At 37.9% G+C, this 13,059-nt stretch overlaps 1 protein-coding gene across 3 annotated transcripts in view; it reads left to right on the forward strand.

Moving 5' to 3' along the window:
* ARNT2 (aryl hydrocarbon receptor nuclear translocator 2) overlaps positions 1–12,703 on the forward strand; it is an 86,656-nt gene extending 73,953 nt beyond the window's left edge. For all 3 annotated transcript variants that reach the window (XM_063448902.1, XM_063448904.1, XM_063448903.1), the window contains exons 10-20: positions 4,252–4,328; positions 5,925–6,059; positions 7,335–7,409; positions 8,009–8,160; positions 8,691–8,763; positions 8,863–8,989; positions 9,747–9,843; positions 9,926–10,061; positions 10,172–10,337; positions 11,318–11,454; positions 11,634–12,703. In XM_063448902.1, the coding sequence (XP_063304972.1) occupies positions 4,252–4,328; positions 5,925–6,059; positions 7,335–7,409; positions 8,009–8,160; positions 8,691–8,763; positions 8,863–8,989; positions 9,747–9,843; positions 9,926–10,061; positions 10,172–10,337; positions 11,318–11,454; positions 11,634–11,732 (1,274 nt within the window). In that variant the 3' untranslated portion in view covers positions 11,733–12,703. The remainder of the gene's footprint in view (positions 1–4,251; positions 4,329–5,924; positions 6,060–7,334; positions 7,410–8,008; positions 8,161–8,690; positions 8,764–8,862; positions 8,990–9,746; positions 9,844–9,925; positions 10,062–10,171; positions 10,338–11,317; positions 11,455–11,633) is intronic.
* Positions 12,704–13,059: the final 356 nt, after the last annotated feature.

The following is a 13,059-nucleotide window of genomic DNA, read 5'->3' on the forward strand; positions in this document are numbered from 1 at the left end:
CTTACATGATCTCAATAAAAATTGATTGACAAAAAAATAAAAAGTGGTGGTAAATAAGTGCACGGTGCTGGGAATCAGTTGACGACCAAGACATTGGAAGAAGCAGACTCAAAACCAGTGATTACTGTACAAATAAAAAAACAAACAAAAATCTTTACTGGCGTCAAATAACAACAGGGGAGCTATCAAAATGTCCTAGTATGTTTCAGACTGGTGGATAGAGCTGTATGCCTGGTTCACTTATGCCTCGTTTCCACTGAGCGGATCGGTTCGGTTCAGTTCGGTACGGTTCGCTATTTTGGGTGTTTCCATTATGAAAGTGGTCCATACAAGCGAATCGTACCAATCCATTCAGGGTCCTGCTTTAGATGTAGGGCCATAGAAAATGGAACGGTTCGGTTAGGGCGGAACTACTATACAATCCATTGATTGGTGGACAGGAAGAGCATTTTTTCTAAACCCTGCATGGCCCTGAAGGTCTGACTTGCAGTGCAAACGCTCACCAGAATGGGCTGGTCCATTCTAAACCTTCCAAACTGTACCAACCCGAACCGATCCGCTCAGTGGAAACGAGGCATTAGTCTAAGTTGTGCTTGCTGCACAACACACACAACTTGTACAAGACTGATATTGAGCTTTCTGACTGCCTGAATGACAGCTCTGTGGGGTCTGTGACAGTTTTAATACCCTCTTACTACACTCTACACAGGAGAAAATCCATATTACCTAGCTCTTAAAATAAAAAGAGAGAAGGGCTCTGTACCAGTTCTTATCTAGTAATATGAGAGTGTAATGGCCCCATATGTTTTCATATGTCTAGTTATTTTGGAGGCTTTTGGCTGCCTATAACTAATCCTTTCAGGGGCTATTTGTCATTGGTATATTTAGTGGCATGCACCAAATTCCTCTCACAGATTCCCAAAGATATTAGGAATACATTTAACTGAGAATTATAGGTGCTATGACATTGGTCTAAATGCTTAAATATTAAAAAGTTATATTTGTATAAAAATATTTAACGTGTACATAGTAAGTAAGACTTGCGGAAGGCACATTATTTCTAAAAGCCTTCTTTTGATTGTTATTATTATTATTATTATTATTATTATTTATAAAGCGCCAACAAATTCCTCGGCGCTGTACGATGGTAATAAATTATTTCATATTGATTGATATATAAAGCAGAGTACATGTCAAAAATTATGTACACACTGCATAGTACAATCATGGACGGTCATGACAACAGTGCAGTATGTAATTATCACTGTTGTTTGGGAATTCTGAACATTTGTCAATAAGATGTGTTGTCACTGACTCACCCATGTGGTGTCACCATATTACAGCCTTGTAAAAAGATCTTGGAAAAATGCTGAAACCAGCTCCGCACTAGATCAGCCAAAGTTTTTCCAAATTCATAACAGGAAGTTTAGAAGTCTCCAAGCGGTGGAGAATTGCATGTGATAAAAATACCTCTAATGAGACACAAATGTGCTCCATCACCTCTGATTTGCTACCAGTAAACAACATTCCAATGTTCTGTCTGCAGAGCAGGGGAACCAGGGACATCAGTATTTCAAATATCCATAACAGACGCCTTTTAGCTCTCCAAAAACATTGTATTTTTTCTTATTTTACTTGTATTAAATGGATACGGGAGAGAGAAAAAGGACGGCTCATTGGACCTTAATTCAAGAAAGCTGCACAAAACTATGCAGCTATGACTGAAATAATGTGCTCGTCACAAAACAGCTCAGACAAACCTTGATGTCATATTGAGAAGATTGTTTGACTTTTAATGTGCAACAACACATGGATCTACATTCCTGTGGTCTAAACGAGTTAATTTTAGCAATGCAGATGTCATGACTAACTCATAACCACTTTTTTTAAAACGAAATAGGCATCATCACTACCATAGGCATGAGTACTTGTGGGTGTAGTAATGGGACATAGCCGTAAGAGAAAAATTGCAAACTGTTATATATATATATATATATATATATATAGTATATACTAAATCCTTATAAAGCCTAAAATGGACATTTTGGCAGACTGTTTCCAAGTTCAAAAATGATGAAATGACAGGTGGAAGTGTGGTTAAGAAAACGCATTACTAGCTGGCCCAGGGTTGTTTAGTAAATGGCCTTGGTTCTTTTTGTATTTTCTGCTATTTTTTTTTTAATAGTATTGAACATGTTTACTTTATGTACTAAGGAGTAACTTGGGGTTGACATATTGCAGAAAGCATTTAGTACATCTACTTTCAAATGATTTTTGGGGGATAGTTGTGTGTGTTTGTGTGTGTGTGTGTGTGTGTGTGCGTTTTGCTTTTTGTTATTCATTTTTGTTATTCTTTTATTAATTTTTGTAGCAGTTTAAATGTGATTTTTTTTCTGTGTTAAATGCAAACAAATCGCTGTTTACGTTTTTGACACACTTCTCATACGTATTAAATATGTACATACATTTTGTACATTCTGAACGAGATAATGTTGAGAACAACATGACATACAATTTCCCCCTATAAAATATTGCAGTAAGGCTTTTTTTTCTCCTTACCTACTGGCACATCTCTATAGTTAAAGGGATCCTGAGAACAATGATTTTGGTTCTTAAAGGAAAACCTACGAATCGAAGGATTTTTAAAGTTATGTTTATTCAGCAAATATCTGTTTGTAAAGTCCAAGAACTGAAAGAAAGTACAAATCCATTCTATTCTGGCTCCCAGACAGTCACTGTTATAAGCTCTGCCCTATGTGCCTGTCAGTAAACAGAGGGACATAGATAAAAGAGAAGAATCCAAAGCAATGTTTCTGTTTCTTCTCACAGAGTGCCTGCCAATGGGCTGAACTGGACTGTGATGTTCATTGCTAAACCCTAATATACATTTAAAGTAAAACATCCGTCAAAACAGGCTAGCACATTTTTTAGGGGATTGTCAATGTTATTTTTAATGGTTAATATGGCCCACTATAGCCCAGTGTGCAGTGGTCCTGTTCCATGGTAAGTAGTTGAACCATTTTTAGATAGTTTGATGCCTACTTTCCCTGGGAGTTTCCATTTCTGCTATCTCTAAAGCTGAAGATCCCCTGCGACAAGATGAATGAAGTTGATTGGCTGAGAATGTCAGCAGATGTTTTCAGCCAATGATTTCCATCCAAACTCTAGTGCGTACTGTCCTTTCTGCACTACAGTATGAGGAAGGGTTAACCAGGCAGCTGCTAATAGGCTGAAAGCACCATCTGACACTTGTAATCTATCAATGGATGTCCATTGATAGAAATAGTACCTAGCTGAAAGGAACTGAAGCCGGGAGGCTCCGGTCACTTCTGTCCCCATAACAACTTAAAAGAGCTCAAATGGACACTTAAGTCAACAGAACAATACAGCTCAATATAGTTGTTCTGGTGTGTACAGTATGTCCCTGCAGGCTTTTTAATGTAAACACTTTTCAAAGTAAAGGCAGTATTTACATTACTGTCTATTATCCTGGTCACAGTGTGCAACAATGTCGTTCAGCGTTTCCACACTCTGCATGTAGACCCTGAACATTCCCCATAGAGATGCATTGATTGATTCCTGATTGGTGCAGTGTTTTGCCGCGCATGCACATTAGTCTCTGAATGCATTACTATGGGACAAGGCACGAGGAGACCCATGGGGCGCCGGAAAAAAATTAAGAGAGGGGGGCTTAAATGGTGTATTACACCTATAGTGTCAGGAAGACACATTTGTATTCCTGACACTATAATGTTGATTTAAATTGTTATTGATGAAAGAGTAACAAAAGACTTCTTACCTTCAGGGGTTAAACAGTTTGACTACAGGTTAACCCAAAGGTTAGGGCTCCAGCTTCTCACGTTCAGGTTCATGATTTTGCAATTGACATTTTCATGGAACCGCAGACAAATATTTTTCCATACTAAAAAATACAAATGTGAAGACACTATCCAAATTTAGCAATCTGTAAAGGAATTCTCAAGTCACTATTATGTCACTACAGTCAACAGAACCGTATGGAGCAGTGTTTTTGTGCCGACAATCCATTTCTTTAGAACAAGTATTCTCCCCTTTTCTTAATGTTATATTTTTATTTTTAACCATTTAAGACCTAGAGTTTGAGACAAATTCCTTATAACAAAACAAACAAAATTGGGCAAGTTATACTGCAGTTATCAGAGACAAAAGCGGTATCCAGTATTGCAAATTGCTCTATGCACAAGAGCTTACAGAAAATCACTTTTGTTACAGGAATGACCATCCCTGAAGAAGATGCAGAGCTGGGACAAGGGAGCAAGTACTGTCTGGTTGCTATCGGGAGACTGCAGGTCTGCATACGTCTATAATCCATTTTTATTGAGTGATAGCCATCATTGGGCAAATTAATAAAATAAATGGTTTGAGTCTTTGAGAGATGATATAGAGCAGGTGGTGGGGGGGCAAAGGGTAGATCCACAGATGTTGTAGAACTACAACTCAATGACTGCAATGACAAAGCATCATGGAAGCTGTAGTTTTAAAGCATCTGGAGAACTACCTTTTGGGCACCCGTGATATAGAGTATAGACTGATGTAGATCCCCCGATGTTACAGAACTAAAGCACACTTGATGTGCTGTTCCAAAGTGTTGGAAATCCTCATGTGAACTGTCATTTTACAACATCTGAGCATCTACTTTTTAACCATCCCTGAATTGCCTTTATTGAGTTAAGACATAATATAGAAGCAGACTCCTTAAAGTGACATTCTAGACAACATTACCAATTCACTTAATTGAAGTAGTTATGATGTTTGGAGTCCCCTGTATTCAAACAATGACTGAGGGTCCCAGGCACCCACAGCTCTGTCATCTCCATTGCTTGGGATAATGCTTTTACATTAGCCTGGCGAGTAATGGGCGGCGATTTTAGGCTATTTTTCTATATTATATCTAGGCACTGTATCTTTAAGGATATTTACCATATATGACCTAGAACCTAGGTTTGCTTATTCATTTTATTTCACAGCTGTTTAAGTATTCCCCTAAGTGTTAATATTCAGCTTTTGTTCCACTTTTGATAACAATGTTTCTTGTGGCATGGCTACTGAAATAAAGCTAAATTGGGAAACATTGTATACCCTTACATAGCTTTACTTTACTGGGACATTAGCAAGATAGTGTTTGAGGCTTTTTAATCTTTATGTACAATCTTCCTTTCTCTTTTTTGTTGCCTTTACTGTTAAGGATTAATTCTTGGTCTATTTTTTATTTCTAAATATCTACATACACTATTGTTTTTTTTTTCCTAGTAGAGCTACTCCATAATCTGGACTCTCCCTGCCTTTAGTGATTTCAACTTCCACATTAGCTACACCCTTTCAGAGAAGCCACAGCACTCAGGGACCCACATTCAGTGTCAGCCCATTGTAAATGGTTTAACACAACAATGGCACAACGCTATGGGGTTGTTATGGTGCCTAGAGTGTGCCTTTAAATTATATAATTTATATCAGTACTTGTTCATCTTTTTACAAACTTTATTAACATGTGTGGTGAATTAGATCTACTGTAGGCCATTTTCAAGAGTGCTGTAACTAAGGCGAGAAGAAATTCACCCATTTTACGCAAGAATTCGTCATTTATATACTCACTAGTGTAATGACATGGTTTTATACTTTTTGTATAATCTACGTTAACACTAATTACCACTCTTCCTCTAAAGTAGGTCACGTCTGATTTTGTTCAGTACATTTTCTAACCATTTTTCAACAAATCGGTCTAGAACTGTTTTTTTGTTCATTTGTTCCTGATTCTGGTGTTCTCAATCATTTCCACTGCAGGCAATCACTCTCCTGCCGCCATAATTTATTACATGCATGGCCTGATTCACAGCCGATGTTTACAATATAAATAAACTCAAAAAGTATAACAAGCTATCCCGCAGGTCACAAGTTCTCCTGGGTGCGTGGACATGAATGGAATGTCTCTTCCAACCGAATTCTTATCACGGCACAGCACGGATGGAGTCATCACGTTTGTAGACCCCCGGTGCATCAGTGTGATTGGGTATCAACCACAGGTTAGCATCAGAGACTACCCCACATCTGTAATGTGTCAGAAATGGAGGGCTAGATTTATGTTTTTTGTGGTATGGGTTCTCTTGTTTGTACTGAAAGGACTGCTTTTAACCTGTCAACTTACTGTTTCACGGTCTGTTTGTTTGATCAAACCTTCTCTGTTTTTATTGTCACGGCCTGCTTGCTTGCATTGAAGTGGGTTATATTTCAGCTCTAATTTCTCTGGGATGTTTAAGATCATGATAGATATACAGTTTGCGACGTTGTTGGCAATCCAAGGGAGACTAAACAGCTTTCTGTGTCTGCCTGTCACTCAAGTGTAATTATTGTCCCTAATTGGAGCTATATATTCTATTTTCTAATTCATAACTCATGAAAATAATGGCAGAAACTACTTTTCTAGGATCCTTAAGCAGAAGATCCTAATAACACCCATTCTCATACTATATAGACTTTGAAAATATATTGTTAAGGGCTTATCTTTGCATGTTTGAGGTAAACATTTTGTTTTGTGGCTTAGTGGTTTATTTTTTTCATTTGGGGGGAGGGGGGATGAGGGTTACTCTTTACATTATTTACATGACCTACAAGTCATTTAAACTTCCCCAGTCTGATAGAACCTGCAGAGATGTAGCACACTGCTAGCCCTTCTCCAAGGAGACAATAGTCAAATCAAGGTCATATGGAAAATGAGTTTCATAGATCAAGTACAAACAATATTAAGGAATGCTTGAAAATAATATTAAATGTAATATTTGTCCCACCCAAGGAGCAGCATTCATAACCAGTTTATATCTTGGATGATCTGGATTCCTAAAGTCTAGGAACACAGAGATCTAATTCCCCCTGGTTCCCACTTGCATCTATTACTGTTTATCATCCACAAAACCTCCTACCAGAGCGAAATGCTATATACCTGGAAGGGACTAACAAATGATTTTCATCATGGATGCGTAGTTGTGGCACATTTAGTTATTCATTCCCATTCTTGCTGTATTCTTTATTCACAGATACAATAATAATAATAATAATACATTCTTTGTTTCTGATAAGAGGAAAGAACAGAACACCTTCCTCTGGTGTATTGCCCAGTTGCATTTTATGTAGATATTATTCCCCTGTATTGATAAATTATAAAGTGAGGAGCAATGTGCTAAATCCTATTATATCTGTGCATCAAATTGAACAACGTAATGTCCTTTAACGTACTGTATTTGCAACAACATATTCTGTTTTCAGTTCTAGATTGAACAAAATAAAATTGCTTTTTTTTCTAGGACCTCTTGGGAAAAGATATCATAGAGTTTTGTCACCCAGAAGATCAAAGTCACCTTCGGGAAAGTTTCCAACAGGTATGACCTCTCTGTTCTCATAACAGAATAACTCTCATGAAGCATGAAAGGCTAATGTATGATTTAAACCTAATTAGTTGCTCTTTTCATGGGCTTATTCTGTTTAATTTTTGAGTGCAGCTTCGGAATTTCAGAACGCAGTACAGGTTTAGCTATATTAGTTGTTTTCTCTATCTGCCAGTGCTGGTCACGTGCAACACAGTTCTTTAATTAGTGTCTAAGTGTATTCTATGCTAGCACAATCACTGCTTCTCGATACTCCTGAAACTTGATTTATCCAATGGTCCTAAACGTACCAAGGATGTGTTGTAAATAACAATTTATTTTTATAAAGAAGCATGAGTTTCTTTGTTTTTAATTGTACTAACTTTCTAAAAGGTAATGCCTTCTTACAGAGGGCTTAAGGTAGTCAATGTCACCTTGAGCCCACACCTCAAGGTCATTGCAGTGGCAGTACTTCATATAAAGATAGTTTGTGGGTTGAGTGTTTACTCACCCTAGATGTTAATGTAAGTCGATATTCCATACAGTATGATAATGCATTGCATCAACATGCTGAGTGTTCACCCTTTCACACTCTTCCAACACTTTCGTCTTAGGTTGTGAAGCTGAAAGGACAGGTGTTGTCAGTGATGTATCGTTTTCACACCAAGACGCGGGACTGGATGTTACTCCGCACCAGCAGTTTTACTTTCCAAAACCCATATTCTGATGAAATTGAGTATATTATATGCACCAATACTAATGTGAAGTAAGATCCCTTGGATGTACCATTCTACCATGTCTATTGTAGCTTTGCTCATAGAATAGCAAACCCACACCAGCCTCCAATGTCATGGGACATTACAACAAGCTTCACTGGAAATGTAGCATCAAGTAATTCATATACAGTAACTTGTCCTGCTCTATAGTGGAGCTTTGGGATCATATTGTGAAACTAATTGTCAGGTTCCAGTGTAGATCATTCGTTTATTAATTCCCCAGTATGCGAAAGTTACCGTTCATGTTTTTAAAAATATTAGTTTGTATCATTCTGACTAGTACTATATATTCCATGGTTGTAGTTAGAAATTTCAGAGTAACATAATGGAAACATTTGTTGGGAAAATATCCCAGTTGAAATTGACTCCTTAGTCAGAACTTTGATGAGAAGCTCGTAATGGTACTTGTTCTGAGCCCTTGTTGTGTTACAAAAGACATTTCACTTGACGCATATTATGTTCAAGGAAGGGCAATGCCTTATTGCCTGTAGCATTTTCTCAGCTGTTTCTATCTTCCTAGGCAAGTACAGCAGCAGCAGGCTGAGATGGAGGTTCATCCAAGGGATAGCTTGTCCTCCTATGACCTATCACAGGTGGGTATTACACAGATATGACTTTTTCCTTTCCACCCAGATTCTTGCTGTGTGATCTTTATATGCCTTTTATACTCTGCATGCCTTGTGTCATTACAGGTGTCTGTGCCAAGCCTTGCAGGCAGCGTTCACGAAGGGGGGAAATCTGTAGTTGATAAGCCGGATCCCATCTTTTCCCAAGACCGTGACCCCCGCTTCGCTGAGATGTTTGCTGGAATTACAGCCTGTAAGATATGGATAGTTAATTTGGCTAGCTGTGACCAGGCATCATGTACAACCCCTTTAGCATCATTTGCTTTTTCAGTATTAGAAAGTCAAAGTTTAATTCCAATTGAAATATTTTGTCCCATTCATTATTGGGCAGCGGGTACATTTATATGTTTTGAATGTTTCCTCTCATTCGTTTATGCTGCCCAAACACAGCTAGGTGTCATTGTTTCTTAGTATCTTAACGTTAAGAATACCAGTTATCTTTATTCAAACTAAGGCATATGTATTGTGTCTCAAGGGGCATTACATGTTCTCAGATACCCACCAAGTTCATATGAGGACAGGTCAGGGTACTGAGCTGAATTTACAAGCCCCAGGGAGCCTGGTAATATGTGTGTTTTCAATAAATACTTAGGTATGTTTGTAAATGTACGATGAGGGTCAAATGAATTGAAGATTGAAAAGGAATTTAATGTTAACTGATCCAAAGTACCTCCTGCGAGTCTGCCTGTCGCCACCAGCACATAGTTCTAGGATTAAAAAGGGTCTATGTCTCTAAAAAAATTAGAGATGTTGTCTCAAGCCTTGAGGCCAAAATGCTCTTTTTGAAGTTGAATGTTGATTGGTGAGGATTTCAGGTAAGTATTGGCCTGATTTATTTAGCATAGCATTTCTACTCCTTTCAGAGACATCTATATTATGTTTTTTTTCTGTATAATGTAATTTGCACTCTTAGTTACTTCTCTGTTTTTCCTATTTGTCTTGTTCTTTAGCTGAGAAGAAGATGTTGTCCGCATCTGGCAGTGGAACTCAGCAACTCTACTCAACGGGCAGCCCCTTCCAGCCAGGACACAGTGGCAAGTCATTCAGGTATCAAGATGGACTTAGATTACACAGACGACAGTACAATAATATGTCTCTAGGTCTGTGACTTGAGTGTTTATTGTTACAGCTCCTCCGTGGTCCATGTCACTGGAGTAAATGAAATCCAGTCTCCAACAGGCACTGGGCAGAATTTAACCCAGATATCTCGTCAGATTAATGCTGGGCAAGTCTGGACAGGAAGCAGACCTCCATTTCAGGGGCAGGTATAAAGATTACATTATTTTATTGTGTTTATAGTATCCATAGCTGTGAGACTATACTATAAATTTGTTTTGTTCTTAATTAAGTTTGTCATGTTGATATAACGTTTCAGCAAATCACTTCTCAGTCCAGTAAAGCTCAATCTTCTCCCTTTGGAATCGGAACAAGCCATACGTATACATCAGATCCTTCTACGTACAGCCCACTCTCCAGCCCTGCCACCTCATCTCCTAGTGGGAATGCCTACTCTAGCTTAGGAGGACGAAGTGCTGCATTCAGTAAGGATACTTTTCTTAACTTTAGTCATTGACATCATAAGAACTTATGAACACAGAAGTGTTTACTTTGGTAGTATTCTTAGCAAGTGTTTAAGTTTTTCATATTCGCAAATCACATTTCATTATACACTGTACGTTATTCAAATTGGTGCGTGAAGCTACTGGAGGGGACATTCTACGGAAATCTTTAAAACACTGAAACATAATTGTGATAATCTTTATAGATCTTTTTAAAATAAAATAAAAAATTAGACAAAGCAAAAGTAAATATGCTCACCCAACAACACTGCTATTTTGTGATTATGTTGTTACCAATAAATTAATCACCTGTTAGTGGTCAAATTAAAAAAAGTATTACTCGGGTTTACAATTTCTAAACCTATTTTAAAATCATTTTTACACTAAAGTTTCAATAAATTGCATACGTATTGGATCTTTTTCCCCCTACAAGATTTGCCAACGTTGTACAATAGTTTGTAGGATGGCAAATGTAGATTTGATTCTGTACAATTCAGTGGCGTGCTTGGAAGGCATACAGTTTAAAGTACTTATAGTATTTGGAGCACTTGGTGCAGTTTGGTGTATGTCCCCTCTTTAGTTTCCCACTTCTGGTCCTAGGGTCTCTCTATTAAAATGCAGCTAGATTCCACCAAAGCTGGACTCGAAGTGTTCTTTCTAGATGTCCTGCTCAGTGAGCTCTAGCGTGTGTTGATGGGCAGTTGGATTGATATTTATGGTGAAATAATTTGGGGCAAGAAAATGAGCTGCAAGCTACTGAACATATGCTGCTTGCTTTCTGTAATTCCAGTTTTTAATATAAATTGTCCTAACCAACACAATGAAAATATAATTATGGTATGAGACTTCATGGGTACATGCATTTAACTAGATCAGCAGATCTACTTATACCTAGCCAGTTCTTTTTATATCACATTGCTACAGTCTTTGATTGCTCTGGTAACATGTTCTATGTCTTGCAGCTGAAACAGGACAGAGCAGTGGTCAGTTTCAGGGCCGAGCGTCTGAGGTCTGGTCTCAGTGGCAGAGTCAGCATCATAACCAGCAGAGCAATGAACAGCATTCACACCAGCAGCCAGGACAGGCCGAAGTTTTCCAGGTAATAACATAAAAGCTCTTATTTAGAAGAGCAAATATCTATTGTAGGCTAGACATAATAACACTTGTTAACTTATTACATGTAATGCTTTATCCCATTACACATACTATTTCAGTGTTCTATAAAATTACTACGGGTGATGTACAATAAATTCCTGTTTACATTCCTTATGTGCACAGGACATGCTACCAATGTCTGGAGATCCCACTCAAGGCACCGGTAATTATAACATTGAAGACTTTGCTGACTTGGGGATGTTTCCTCCATTTTCTGAGTAATCTCTAAAGAAGCACATCATCCTTTTCTCTACGTGGCTTACCATATATCAGCTTTGCAACTGTACATCGGTGGGGAAAGATGTGGTTGGTCCATCTGTGGGATGGTAACACAGACCATAGGTGACAGGAGTTTGTAGTGTTTTTCTTAAACCGTCAATTTACTTGTCTGAGAGAAGTATTGGGAACTTTTGAAAGCCACAGCAGATTCTTGCACCAAAGTGAAGGAATTATTATGAACATTCATGGACTGCTCCACCTTTTATCAAAGTACAGTCTTAACCGTTTTCCTACCTGGCCTTCTGGAAACAATTGGTTAGATCTGTATGGCAAGTTATTTGTAAATCAAAACATGTAACTATTACATAAATTAACAACGGATGACACACTCAATACCTTATGAATAAAGAATAATTGATTAGATGAACTTCGTTAAGATTATTTAAGAGATGTGAGTCGTGTCCATAGGAGGACTTCTCACTCCCAGAGTTTGTAACGGACCTCACACTGTACACGACAGCCTTTCTAAGTCCCACCAGCAGGAGTGTTTTACTTTCTCCTCTATCATCAATAATATACTCAACTCATCTGAAGGGGACTGCTCATTTTATGTTCTGGGATTCAGAAACCCTGCGTTGTATTTCATTAAGAGGAGAAACTCAGCTTATTTATAATCTGACTAGAGAGTTGATGTTGACTCCCGTTCTCTGTCTCTATCTCTGGCTCTTTATCTCTTGGAGAGATTCATTTTCTGGAGCTTTTTCCTGTCCTGATACAAACAGGGAAGTCTTCATGTATTGTCAATGTGACCTGTCTTGGTTACTAATCTGTCCAGCTAATATGTTGTTGTGAACAGTAACGTATAAATGGTGTATTTTGTACTACTGAATGTCTTGTACTATTGTGCATTGCAGTGTGCATAGCATAGCTATGCTCTCTTTTGCTGATGTCATTTCAATAAAGGCTGACTCCGGCTTCTATGTATTTCTGAATTTTTTTAAGTTGTATCAGTTGGGCTACTTAATGAGATTTTATAGTAATGCAAGGATTTTTATCATCAGAAATTGATTCAGAAATGCTAGTGATTTCAGATGACATGATAGCATTTCATAAGTTGAGCCTGTTACATATGTTTAGGCAACATATCACACAATAGGCTGTATTTTTCCATTCTGTTCAGTGATGTCCTTTAGCATTAACATAACCAGTGATGTACTGTAGCTACCTGTATCATTGTGCCATTGTGACTAATTGCTGCAGTTTGGGGAGAAAATTAGTGAATTCACAGCTTACTAGCAGATAGCTAGTGTTTAACCCCCCTTCTTTACAA

The sequence above is a fragment of the Pelobates fuscus genome, chromosome 3 (assembly GCF_036172605.1).
Source record: "Pelobates fuscus isolate aPelFus1 chromosome 3, aPelFus1.pri, whole genome shotgun sequence".
Classification (NCBI taxonomy): domain Eukaryota; kingdom Metazoa; phylum Chordata; class Amphibia; order Anura; family Pelobatidae; genus Pelobates; species Pelobates fuscus.